Raw genomic sequence first — 13,153 nt, 5'->3', positions numbered from 1 at the left:
CAGATTCAAGGGCTCATTTGAGACTGATGTCAAGACCTCTGTGGCCCTGGTGTTCAGTTCAGAAGAAAGAAGTGTTCTTTTGCTTACTACATCCAGAAGGGTCTCCTGGGACTCTGGATCAGGTCATCTTAAAATAGGATGTGAGGGAAAAAGGCAAGTTATTATTCCCATAAATTTTGAGCTCCCAGAATTAGCATTTTCAGTCTCTGTAACAATTAAAAACCTAAACCTTAAATTTTAAGGATGACTGTTGAATAATTTTATTAATTTTAATTTTGTATTTGTTGCTTTTAAAACAGCTACAAGAAATAAAGATATCCTTCACCAATATCCTTAAATGAGTATAAGAAACAGAGAATTGAGCAATTCTTAACCTAGAGAAAAACAATTTTCCTCTTTCCTAATGTTATCTCCATCATTGTTTTGTAAATGTGGTGCCTCTTGTTCCTCCATGTTAGATACACACAGCTGGTTTCCTCAAGGCAGGCTTGACCCTTAGACTCATTCAGACAAAAGTACAGCTGCCCTGCTGCTTCCTGGACTTATTTATGTGTCCCCCAGTGCTGCAGCTGCATGGGAATATTGGGAGCAGGTGAGACTGTCAAGACCAGCGGCTGCTGGGTCCAAGAGAGCATTAGCAGTCTTCCTTTGTGGCTTACCCTTACTTTTGCCCTGGGCTCCTGGAGTTCCCAAACTTTCTTAGGACTTCATAGTGTTAAAAAGAAATAGAAAAAGAATCCTATACTATTGATAAGCATGAGAAAGATGCTAGAGGGGGCTTTCCATTGATTTGTCCTCGATAACTATAATTTCTTATCTTAACTGAATTCTGATTTCATTTTAATACCCCCAGAGGACTTGAGATCTGAAACTAACCGTAGAGGATCCTTGTCTATTGTAAAAATATACAAAGAAGTGAGGTCCAGGTGTTGTAGGTACACAACCCAACTAGATATCCTAAATGACCTACAGAGTTAATTTTCTTATCCAGAATTGTTCAGATGCCTCAGTAAAGCTGTTCTTGTAGACATAAAGTGATTATAATGTGTTCATATTCAGGAAATTCCAGCAGTTACTACAGAGTTAGTTTGTTGAGGGAGATACCAGAACAAAGACTAGCTCTAACACACGTGGGTAAGGCAAGTAAGGCACATGTGGTCTTCAGAGTGTCTAAGGCTGGGTGGAAACCATCCTGCTGCCCAACAGCCTGTCTAGGGATGTGGATGGGAGAAGGATCCTAAAGGAAAATTTCAGCCACAGCACAGTCCTAGTAGAACCAAGACCCATATTCAGCTTCATAAAGGGAAAAAATATAATTACCAAACTATTTGCTGGCATCTGAGGTTCTTTACTCTTCAGAGGAAGCCGAATTATACCCAGCATCTGCTTTATGCTTCATGTGATAAGGGAACTCTAAGTCTTGTTTGGGAGGCAGGAGGTGAAGATGGAAGCCAGAGAACCTTGTCCAAAGAGCACTCTTAGGACTACAGCCATGTTTTAGAAGGTCCTTGGGTCCTCCTGGTGATGGAATCCATGACCCAACTTTGAGAGGCTTTCAGGGTCTTGCTTCCCATGAGGAACCATTGGTTGCTGCTAGGAACCTGTTCCACCACACTCACTTCTTTCCAGTGTTCTCTGAGACAATAACAGCTTCGACTGCCTACATTGCTGTTTGACCCCTCAGAACACAGCATGCAAAGGCCATCAGCACACATGCCCCTGGAGTAGTGTCATTTGAACTTTTAAGTCACCAGCCTCCTTTTCCCCTTCTTTATGGTCCTGTTTTTATAAGAGAAAGATTACCTGAGCAGAGAAATATGCAGGGCATGCATAAGACTTGAATGTATATCTGAGAAAGACATTCACATTCTGTCTAGTTGTGTTTCTCCCTTAAGGAATGTTTTAGACAGTCTGAAGTTGTTTTTGTTCCCATTATTTCCACAAGTGTCAAGGGTGCATATCCTGTGGGAATACCAGTATCTGTGAGTCTTCCTTGCCACTGGAGCACTTGTGTGAGTTGTCATGCCAAAGCAAATGGAATCTTTTATTCAAGGCATTTGACTTAAAAAGGCAGGACTCCTGCATTTGGTCACTAGCTCCAACTTAGATTACCTCTGTTCTGAAGATTTGCTTTATTTGATTACACTCCCCCAGAAACAGAGCTAGATTTTGATGGTAGGGGACTTCAAGAACTTATCTTGACATTCCTTACCCATCCTCATTTTTAGATGAAAAATTCCTTTTAGCCCAAATTTATTAAAATAGTATTTTTTAGTTTTTGATCAAGGATAGCAATGACAAAGTGACTTTGGCCTTTATTGATTTTTGTTGTTATAAAGGCAGTAAATTAAAACTCCAACAAATGTCTAAAATTTTGAGGGGGAACTACTACCCCTTAATCCCATCACTAGCATGTGCTGTTTTTTTCTGTCTAATCTATGCCTTGGGGTTTCACAGCATATAGGATGTACAAGTTCTTTTCAGTTAGCATTATATAATAAGTATGTTTCTGTGCTTGCATTTTCTGGAAAGGACATGGGCACATTAAGATTCCCTTTCCTGAAGCTATGGAACCCCTTTCAACTTGAAAAAAAAATTAAAAATCTTGTGTGTATCTAATGTGTACATGACCATTTATTTCCATTTATAATAGTCCTGCAGTTCTACAGCTGCTGTCAACTGCAGGAGCCACAGAAGCAGGGGACTCTTTCTTCTGGTTCACCCAGCAGATAGTATCTGCAGTGCTGCTACTGTGGTTTGTTTCATCTGCACTTGCCAAGGGCCTATGTGACACTAAAGATACTTTCTCCTGGGGAAAGGTCTTCAAAGTTAGTCAGCCACACATGTTTCTGAGGGTCTCTTCCTCGCTCCTGCCTTAGGGGCTGTTGGGATGGGGTTAGTCCTTGCCCCCCAGACACATGGAGCAAGCAACTGGTTTGACAATGAGAGTGAAAACCCAGCTCTCTATTTGCACTGTTCCTTTGCTGTTAATATTCTGCACGCAGACTGGCACTCCATTGCAGGTTATGCGGGAATGCCAGGTGAGCATGTTGGTGGTGGTGGGGGGTACTCCTTGATCCTCAGGGTTGGACAGCTGCCCCCTTATAGTCTTGGTCTTTGCCCCTGCATTCATGTTGCCGTTCTTACAGTGTTGGGGGACCTGCACCACTGGTGCTTGAAAGAAATTTGCCAGCAAGTGCAGTGTTCAAGCTGAGGAGCAAGCACCTCCTTTCCCTTATTGTTCATTGAGTTCAGCAGCTTCTAAGTCTTACAGGTTTTTTATCAAAGGCTTTGTGCTTTAACTTCTTTGAACATAATTACTGTCATCTATTAAAAGTAGGACTGAGTAAATATATTATCTCACAGGTCTAAAAAAATTTTATTCCTGGCTTTTAAATTGTATTTTTCTCTAAGTGTTCTCAAGATGGGAATCTGTCAGGAAACATTTGTTACAAGCCAATTTCATGATTATATGTATTTTCTTAACCTTGTTTGTATTACACAGGAGTTTCTGGAAGATGAGTTTCAAATTCTCCAACAGTACTTTTAATGGGAACTTGTGCACATTGTATGCTTAGATTTTTTTCCCTAGCACTAGATTAGAAAGCACCAAATTAATGCAGCTCATCTGTGTCATTGGCCGTTTATGTAGCTTGGAGAGGTGTTTGGTCTCTCTTACACAATGGCTTACTCATTTGAAAAATACTAAAATCTTTTCATCTTACCTCCACCTACTGGAGAACCATAAACTCTTTTCGGCATATATAGAAACCCTGGAAAGAAACTGGCTTATAAATTCTCTATTTCTTCTTAAAAGATTATTTTTGTTATTATTCTAATAGACATAGGAAGAATCGTGAGGCAGCCAGTGAACTCCTGATGAGATTAAAGGACAACAGGGATCTTCAGAAATTCCTGCAAGATTGTCAAGAGGTATGTTGCTCCTCAGTCCCTTCTTTCCTGGTGTTCAATAATAGCCAACCATGGTTAAGTCAGAAATCTCCTTGATGAATGAGGCTGGAAATTCCTATCAACCATTTGATTTTTAGGTAGAGAGATATGGCACTTTGTCAATTCTCCAACCTATAAGCTGCCACTTAAAGGAACTAGATTTCTGTAATATAGAATATTATAGGACTTACACTGTCCATTACAGTAGCTATCAGCCACATGTGGCTATTTTAAGTTATTCAAAAGAACATAATTTCATCACTAGCTGTATTTTAAGTCCTTAACTGCCAAATGTAGATCAGTGGCTACTAAATCAGACTACACAGACATGGAGCCTTAACCATCATTGTTGAAGGTTTTATTGGACAGAGATGTCCAAAAATATTGCACAACTTGAAAGCATTTTGTCATTTCATGTAGGTATTAACTCTTTAAAGTTAGGTGCATTTAAATTATATGGCAGGAAAGAACTGATAGGAACAAAAATTGGCTGCCAAGGAAGAAGCAAAGATTTAAAAGCTATAAACTAGATTTCTTACTCACTAGATTGTATTCCTAAGATATTCATCTTTCAGACTCCTTAGATATGTGTCTAACATGCCCAAGAGCAGTAATCCTGATTTCCAGCACCAAGTTTTAACACATGATACTACTCTGATGATTCTCATGCTACTTCATGCTCCCATGATACATGCCCAAATAAACTTTGAAAACTAAAGTTGACCAGAAAAATGTAGTGTCTCTGCAAGCCGGTTGGAGAAAAGCATCTAGCTGACTCCACAGGTGTGAACTCTAGAGCACATCATGCTTCTCTGTTCAGCTAGAGAACAAACAGTAAGACTTAGTTCTCTCTGGTTTGCTAGACTAAATACTCTTCAAGGCAGACACAGCATAAGGAACATCCACAAGAAAAGACCTTGGGGATCAAGGGGTGGGGGCAAGATCAGGACATGAGCTGAGACTACAGCTCAAATCATCACAATACTTTGCATGCAAATGTGTGGTTGTAGGCTAATGTCAGGTGTCCTGTGCCAGCATACAAAGTCTGAAGTGGGCTGTGAAGAGCGCATGTTGCACTGCACCAAGCCCCAGTAGTCCCTTCACAGTGGAGGGAGTCAGAAGGATAAGGCATTTGCAGGTCAGCTTTTGGAACTTCAAAACCCTTGGTAGAGAAATAACAAGCAAATTGGTGATATATATTATTCTGATTAGAATTTCCATCATTCAGCTTTAGTAAAACACATCCTTTTTTTTAGTTGTCAGTAGACCTTTATCTTATGTATATGCGGTGCTGAAAATCAAACCCAGTGCATTACACGTGCTAGGAAAGCACTCTACCACTGAGCTACAACCCTAGCCCAACACGTCCTTTTTGAGCCAGAATTTCTGAGAATGGAGTTTGTATAGATAGGCCATATTTGAAAACCTACCTACTATCCTGGTAGTTAATGACATAGCACCCAGAGGTCAGATTTAATGCCATTCCTGGCTGGCTCTTAGTAGTGTTTTGAGTTCTTGGAAATTCAGGAGTTTGTCTTTTTCCTCCTGGGTGCTTTGGCTGGAAGAGGCGTGGATTGTGAGATCTGTGCTGGTTGCTACCCCCATGAACACCGTCTGGTCAGGGGCAGCTGTTAAATTTGTGCTGTAGTGGGAGTGAACAGGGACCCACACCTTTGTTCCCATTTACAGATGGGGTTGCAAAGAGCATCCTGATCTTTGTAGTGTTATTTTAGTGAGGTGTCCTGAAAAATGATGACTGATTTACAAGGTTGTTGCTTTCTTATTTTATTCTCTCATACCATGAGCAACTCCTGTTTTATGAAACATGATTTAGGGTAAGGCAGCGTACCTAGATGTGTGGCACAGGGATGTGATTGCAGTGCTTTATTTTGGGCTTAAATCAATGCTTAAAGCATTTTTCTTATCTTTTTCCAATCTGCACAGTGTTCTTTTCTGCAGAGAATGAGTGTATTCTTAAATGACCTTTGTAAATGTCCACAAATACTGACTGTGGCTCTGGTTCCAGATTGCTGATGAACTGGCAAGTTCCATAGACCCATTGCATTGTGCTGTGTCCCACAGTGCTTTATCTGTAGGATGATGTGTTCAGCAAAGAGCAGATTTGTTTATAAGCCTCTGATTTTATGTAGTGCTCTCTCTCCCTTAATCCCCCTTGGGTAGGTGGTTATGAATAGCAAAAATATGTGACTCTCCTTAGCACTTTGAATAAATAAATACCTTCTATTGTAGTATTTGGTTTCCTTTTAACCTTTTTCCATCTTAGATTGAATGAATGACCATATTATTTCAAATTTTAGCCAGTAACATAACTAGAAAACAAGTAATTAAAGTAAGAAATTTAGTGTCTTTGTTGTATGACAGATCAATGGTCTGATTACAGAGGAAGTTGTGAGGTTTACTAGTTTTTTCCCTCAGTAAAGTGACATTAGAGGTCTTGCTACCTTTTACTTTGAACCTTGCCCCCTTCAGTTTTCCTTCAAGGTGAATAGCCTGAGAAAGGTAGGGCCAGTGCCTGAGTTCACCCACTGTCACAGACAGGAGTGTTCCTGTGGCCCGCATTCCCTTCCAAGATATTTCTGAAGAACAGACTTTCTATTATTGCAGCAAATTTATGGGGAAGTCCTTCTCAGCAGTGGCAAGTGAGAGCAAGTGGCCTTGGGCATGTTGATTCCAAAAGGGTTTCTGTTGGTCTTCTGCGTCATTTCTAGACCTTGACAGATGAAACTATGAAGATATTTCTGTATAAACATGTGACAGTGACTGGCATGAAAGCAGACTTCTTGCAGGCTCCCAGGAGAAGGGACATGGTCCTGAAGATGCTTGCTGCTAATCTGTGTGGCTGTTTCTTTGTGTATCTCCTGCCTGAGCAAACAAAATAGCTGTGAATGGGGTAGAAATCAGGGCTCTGGCCGTTGGTCTGTAGGCAGTAATGAGCGGGGGCTAAATCAGCAGCAGGAGGTGTGAGTTGGGGCCTGGTATTTGGCTGACTCTTACCCCAAACCTTCTAAGAACTCCTTTCAGTCTGCCAGTGGCTGGCAGGCTTTGCATGGCTTTCAAGGGTTCTGTCCCAAGTAGACATATAGGGTCTTAGAATCAAGCCCTTGGAGTGTTCTTGGTCTAAATGAAAGTTCTTTGGTGAACTAGAGGCTGTAGAAGAGGTGAAGGTGATTCAGATGTGAAGGAAACAGAAGGACATCACTATTAACTTAGCCCTGCAGTGAGCAAGTCCCTCATGCTTTTCAGTGTTTCCATACATGCACCAATGAAGCAGGGAGGGGTGGATAAGTGAGCAGTCTGGTGTTTTGTTTTTTCGTTTTGTTTTCATAGAAAGAACTGAAAGAGTGAGGTGGCTGAATGAAGTGAAAGACAGTTAACCATGACTAACATGGTATAGCTGACATGGTATTCAGAAGAGAAAAAAGGCTGTGACTCAGACTGGTTAGAGCAGAAGTGTAAACCCAAGCTTTGGGGGGAAAGTTTATTGCCAGACAGTTTGAAAGCTGGCTCAGGGGTCTTACACTTCTGGATTTCTGGATTTAATGTTAGATGGACAGTTTGGAACAGGTACAAATGCCTGGTAATAGATAACCTGTCATGACAGATAAGAGTTGTGAAGTTGAATATTCAATTGGCTGTTGACATGGAAAAATGCAATATGCATACTATGACAGAAACACAACCCTCTCCAGGCAGCAAAGAAGGTTGATTGATGCCTATGATTATGGTCTATGAAACCTTCCTGATGTTTTCCCTAGCTGTCCCTGTGGATCAATGAAAAGATGCTCACAGCCCAGGACATGTCCTATGATGAAGCCAGGAATCTGCACAGTAAATGGCTAAAACATCAAGCCTTCATGGCGGAACTTGCATCCAACAAAGAATGGCTTGACAAGATTGAGAAGGTAAGTTAAGCTATTTCCACGTCATGGCTGTGGTGAGAAAAATAGGGGGAAGCAAACTCCATTTTATTTAGAACATGTTTCCAGCATGTTTGAGTTCTAACTGATCATTTATGAAAGTTACACAGTGAGTGGCAGTACCCCTTGCACTCAACAGTTCTTGACTTCACCCACCATAAGGGAAAAAGGCAGAAAACCAATCAGGTGGTCCAAAATGTTTGATTGCTCTTCTAGCAAATACTAGGAATTTGGTCTGTGTTGTGCGTCTCATCTGCAGCTGCTGATGAACTGTGAACCCCCATGCAATACCCATTGTCTTGATCATTTTTTTTGTGTACCTTGTGACCATTTATTAGATACAGTTTCATGGTATTTTATAATACTATGCACTTTAAATTTTCCATTTTGCCTCAGTAACTACTATTCATCAGGCATTACGTTAATTGCCACAGTGTGTAATTTCTGCCCAGAGATTCTGTGTATCTTAACTGAGCAATGTGAGTTCCCCATCCTTTCTCTCCCTTCAAACTTTTTATACTATGTCATTCTCTTTAGGGTTAAAATAACATGTGAAGTCTTTTGAGCATAGAGTTTACTCCACTTGAAACTGTTTCAGCTTGCAGTACATGTTGCTCAAGTCCCACAAAACCTATGTGGTATGTGGAATAAGCCATTGGTGATTTTTATTGAGCAGTAACTTCATGTGGAAATACAGTATGAGTATGTGTATGAGTGTTGAATAAATGGGTAAATCACAGATCACATATCATTGGTTTGTTTTCCACAATGACATTTACTCTCTAGCTAACTGTATTTATTTATAACCTTGCTTGTTTGTGTTTTCCAGGAAGGAATGCAGCTTATATCAGAAAAGCCTGAGACTGAAGCTGTGGTAAAGGAGAAACTCACTGGTTTACATAAAATGTGGGAAGTCCTTGAATCCACCACCCAGACCAAGGCCCAGCGGCTCTTTGATGCAAACAAGGCTGAACTTTTCACCCAGAGCTGTGCAGATCTAGACAAGTGGCTGCACGGCCTGGAGAGTCAGATTCAATCTGATGACTATGGCAAAGACCTTACCAGTGTCAATATCCTGCTGAAAAAGCAACAGGCAAGTGGACAAGGCAGCCTCATACCTGGGCCTGCATCTGTTTTACAGTCTTGGTCTTACCATTCTTACTTGCCCTCCATGTTTTCAGCCATCTGCCACTATGTTGAAGGGATTTTAGTACCCAGCAGTGCTTGCTCTAATAGCATCCTGGGAGTTTCCAGAATCAACAGAAATGGTATACAGTATATGTTGAAGTGCTAGGTGTCTGTGCAGTTACTGTACAAGGTACTTTATAGATAATAAAAGAAATCTCAAGTTTTTATATCACAGTAGAGGGCTCTGAGGGCAAATGAATTTACCTTGAAATAATGGGGAAAAGTTACACTGAGGTTGAGAAAGCAGTTGATGGCAGGATCTTCCAGTGGCTTCCCTGACTGGCTTTGCAACATGTGTGAGTCCTGGACCCAGCAGTCCCTCTTAGAACCAGTCACAAGATAGTTGTGACCAAGTGCTGAGGTTGGCTTCTTTCATCCAGAGTGGCACTCAGCCTTTTGATAAGTGGTTGGCTACTTACAATTGGCTCTTAGATAAAACTGTGCATAATGGAATTTTTTTTCATAGGTGTCTTTTAGTCATAGCTGTTTACCTCCTAGGCCTGGGGGTCAGGGGTTCAGGGGGCTCAGTCCATTCCCAGGTGTGGATCCTTGTCTCTAAACTGTCCATCTGTGGTCTTCTCAGTGTTATAATTCCTGAGCCAGACACCTCTGCTTTCACTGTTGCCCTTTTTCTTTATAAGTCAACAATTAGTATGTGTCAGCTTTCCAATTAGAGAAATGAAGATAATACTCTCTTCCTACCTATAAGAACTAGAACCTCAAGATTTTCAGTCCTTTCCAATGATGAAACTGTTCTTTTCCCATGATTAACTTTGTCTCTTGTATCATTCCTTCCCCAAATTCCTGAATAAATTTAAACATTACTCCAAGCTTTAAAGTACTAGGAAGGGATGAGAAGTGTAGTGTTAGTTGGTCATTTGATTAATGTAAGAACCATTTCTTGGGTTTTCCACTATATAAGTTCATATTTTCCAGTATTCCACTTTGACCAGAGCCCAGCATTTCATAGGACCATCTGTGTTTCCCCTGGCTCTGATGTGAAGTTCTCTCCATCTTACACCCTTAGATGCTGGAAAATCAGATGGAGGTGCGGAAGAAGGAGATTGAGGAGCTCCAGAGCCAAGCCCAGGCACTAAGTCAGGAGGGGAAGAGCACTGACGAAGTGGATAGCAAGCGTCTCACTGTACAGACCAAGTTCATGGAGCTGTTGGAACCCTTGAATGAAAGGAAACATAACCTGCTGGCCTCCAAAGAGATCCATCAATTCAACCGGGATGTGGAGGATGAGATCGTGAGTAGACCCTCACTGCACTAGATGCTTCTCCACAAACAGCCGTGCCTGTCCCAAAGCCCATGTTCTCACTCCCCTTTGGTGCTCATGTTGGGCCACATCTGTGAGCTCTTGCAGCCCACACTCTGCATGTTCTAGGGATTCTTTTCCCTCCTACATATACAAGGTGTTCTCCCTGGTTTTCTAAAGATATGCCAGGATTTTAATGTCCCTTAGAACAGTGATTTTAAAAATAACCAGGAGGGCTCACAGTGACTCTTACATTGAGGATGAAGTGAAGTTTGGAAGACTTAACTCTTGCCATGTGTCGAAGAAGGGTGTGCGTCCCCTGGCAACCCCTTTGAAGAGGGAGCTGGCCCCCTGCCATCCTTGCTGCCCCCCTGCCATCCTTGCTGCCCTTGTTTCATATATGTGTTCCTCTGCGTGATCCTGAGCACTTATTTTCAATTCTCTCCAGTTGTGGGTTGGTGAGAGGATGCCTTTGGCGACTTCCACAGATCATGGCCACAACCTTCAGACTGTGCAGCTGTTAATAAAGAAAAATCAGGTAAGCATCTCTGCTTGGGCTAGTTCAGTCTGAGAAATAGTCACTCCCAAATCACAGAGAAAGCAAGAGTTCTTTCATGGCTTGTGACTCTGCCTTGACTCTGAAATTTGACATAAAGCACCAGGCTGTGGCCATTTAGCAAAGGTCTCTGTGTGTGTTTTGTTCTCACACAGACCCTCCAGAAAGAAATCCAGGGGCACCAGCCTCGAATCGATGACATCTTTGAGAGGAGCCAAAACATAGTCACTGACAGCAGCAGCCTCAATGCTGAGGCCATCAGACAGAGGCTTGCTGACTTGAAGCAGCTGTGGGGCCAACTTATAGAGGAGACAGAGAAACGGCACAGACGGCTGGAGGAGGCACATAAGGCCCAGCAGTACTATTTTGATGCAGCTGAGGCTGAGGCGTGGATGAGCGAGCAGGAGCTGTACATGATGTCTGAGGAAAAGGCCAAGGTGAGTGAGCATCCCAGGAAGCATCCCTAGAAGAGCCTCCAACTCAGACCCTGACCTTCCCTTTTGCTGGTGGCTCTGAATTTGTGAGACATTTTACCTGCTGTCTTGGAATGTTAAGGGAGCACGTGGTTCGCAAAGGTTTATAAAATCAGGCTTCTGTTTCCCATTGACACAACATTTTCTTGCCTGGATTCTGGTGTGCCATTAAGATTTGTCCTGTCATTTTTATTTATTTTTTTTCTAATATATAAATTTGCCAGAATTCTTTATACAATTACCTATAACCTTACAACATGGCTTTGAGACCTTTTCAAAGTATTTTAGTATTTTTATCGACAAATCTGATAATCTGTAGAATTTCAACTAGTCAAAATGCACTTGACCTGCCAGACTTTAACTCTGTGCCTCAGAGGGGTCTTAGTCCCTCTGTGTCCCAACTTTCTCATTGACAGAAGCCTCCTGTGGTCATATTGATGCTCTCAGAATGCTTCAGAAGCTATTTATTCCCAGCCATCATATTTGTAGTTTTTCTTTCTGATGATCCTCCTGCCCCACTGTGCAGTTAGTCTGTCCCTCCTCACAAGGTGTTATCAGACCAGAGGAGATGGCTGTGGTTGTGACAGGCCTCCTCCTTGCAGGATGAGCAGAGTGCTGTCTCCATGTTGAAGAAGCACCAAATCTTGGAACAAGCTGTTGAGGACTATGCAGAGACAGTACACCAACTCTCCAAGACCAGTCGGGCCTTGGTGGCCGACAGCCACCCTGAAAGGTGAGTGCCATGTTTTAAGGATGAGATGTGGTTGTGGATTCTTTGGCTCCGGTCTCTTACTACCCGACTCAAAAAGAAAATGGCAGTATTCATCTTAACTTACTGGTGAGCTAGAACCGTGGGAAGCATTTCTAAAACAGACCCAATTATCCGTGGTGAATTAAGAAGGGTAAACTGTTATGTTCAGAAATTACCCTTTTGGTTAAATATCTCCTGTTAGCTGAGACCCCATTGAAAGAGTATTGATCTTGTGAGTCAAAAAAGTACAGGTCGACTTGCACCAACACAGGTAATCAGATCATTTATCCTAGAATCGAAAAAGTTATCCAGTTTAGGAGAGCAATTATTAGTTTTAAGAGGAATGATAAATAAGAATACATGGATCAATAAAAGGATTCCAGAAAGAACAAAATGATTTCAGCTCCTAACTCTTATATATTGAGTGCTCAGAATGGTTTAGGGAAAGAAGCAGGTGAGGGTGTGGTACTCACTGACTGTATACCTGACCCCCATGTTAACTTTGAAAGCAAGCATTTTAAGCCTTCTGTGTAACTGCCTTTTGTGACTGAGAAAGGAAAGGAATCAGCTCTTTGTGTTTAACCAAGGCAGGTTGAGTGAGGTGAGGTCAATGGCTGTGTTGGTGTATGATGTCCTTAAGCTGTGCATGATCACATTCCCAAGAAAGTAGCCTTCCTGGTCTCTAGGGACAAGAACCAGCAAGCGCTTGTCTGTTGTATACTATTATGAGATTGTCCTTCTGGGAATAAATAGGAAGGATGGGAATTCAGTCTCTTTACCCAGGACCCAAGAAATGAGCATCAAGATCCAGCCCTCTTAGGAGTGAAGAGCATTCAGCCCAAAGTTAGAAACAGTGTGTGACTGACAGGTGTGTCCCTCTGGCAGCATGGCACCTGAGAATGGAAGATGACTACAAAATTTTGTTAACTTTTCACATCACAAGAAATCCTAACTTGCAGAGCCAGTAGTGTAGAGTTAAGCTCCCTTCCCCACAGTCGTTATATTCTAGATGGTCTTTACCTTAATTATTGTGTT

General features: G+C 41.8%; 1 protein-coding gene across 4 annotated transcripts in view; it reads left to right on the top strand.

Annotated features, from left to right (window-relative positions):
• The window catches only part of Sptbn1 (spectrin beta, non-erythrocytic 1), a 186,821-nt gene that overhangs the window by 152,453 nt on the left and 21,215 nt on the right, over window positions 1-13,153 (top strand). For all 4 annotated transcript variants that reach the window (XR_007104752.1, XM_047523352.1, XM_047523353.1 and 1 more), the window contains 7 exons: window positions 3,843-3,933; window positions 7,728-7,874; window positions 8,719-8,982; window positions 10,105-10,329; window positions 10,787-10,876; window positions 11,050-11,331; window positions 11,970-12,100. Coding sequence is in view for 3 of the 4 variants with exons in the window: in XM_047523352.1 (XP_047379308.1) it covers window positions 3,843-3,933; window positions 7,728-7,874; window positions 8,719-8,982; window positions 10,105-10,329; window positions 10,787-10,876; window positions 11,050-11,331; window positions 11,970-12,100 (1,230 nt within the window). In the remaining variant the exon portion in view is untranslated. The remainder of the gene's footprint in view (window positions 1-3,842; window positions 3,934-7,727; window positions 7,875-8,718; window positions 8,983-10,104; window positions 10,330-10,786; window positions 10,877-11,049; window positions 11,332-11,969; window positions 12,101-13,153) is intronic.

The sequence above is a fragment of the Sciurus carolinensis genome, chromosome 13, assembly GCF_902686445.1.
Source record: "Sciurus carolinensis chromosome 13, mSciCar1.2, whole genome shotgun sequence".
NCBI lineage: Eukaryota > Metazoa > Chordata > Mammalia > Rodentia > Sciuridae > Sciurus > Sciurus carolinensis.
This window is presented reverse-complemented; position numbering and strand designations above follow the sequence as displayed.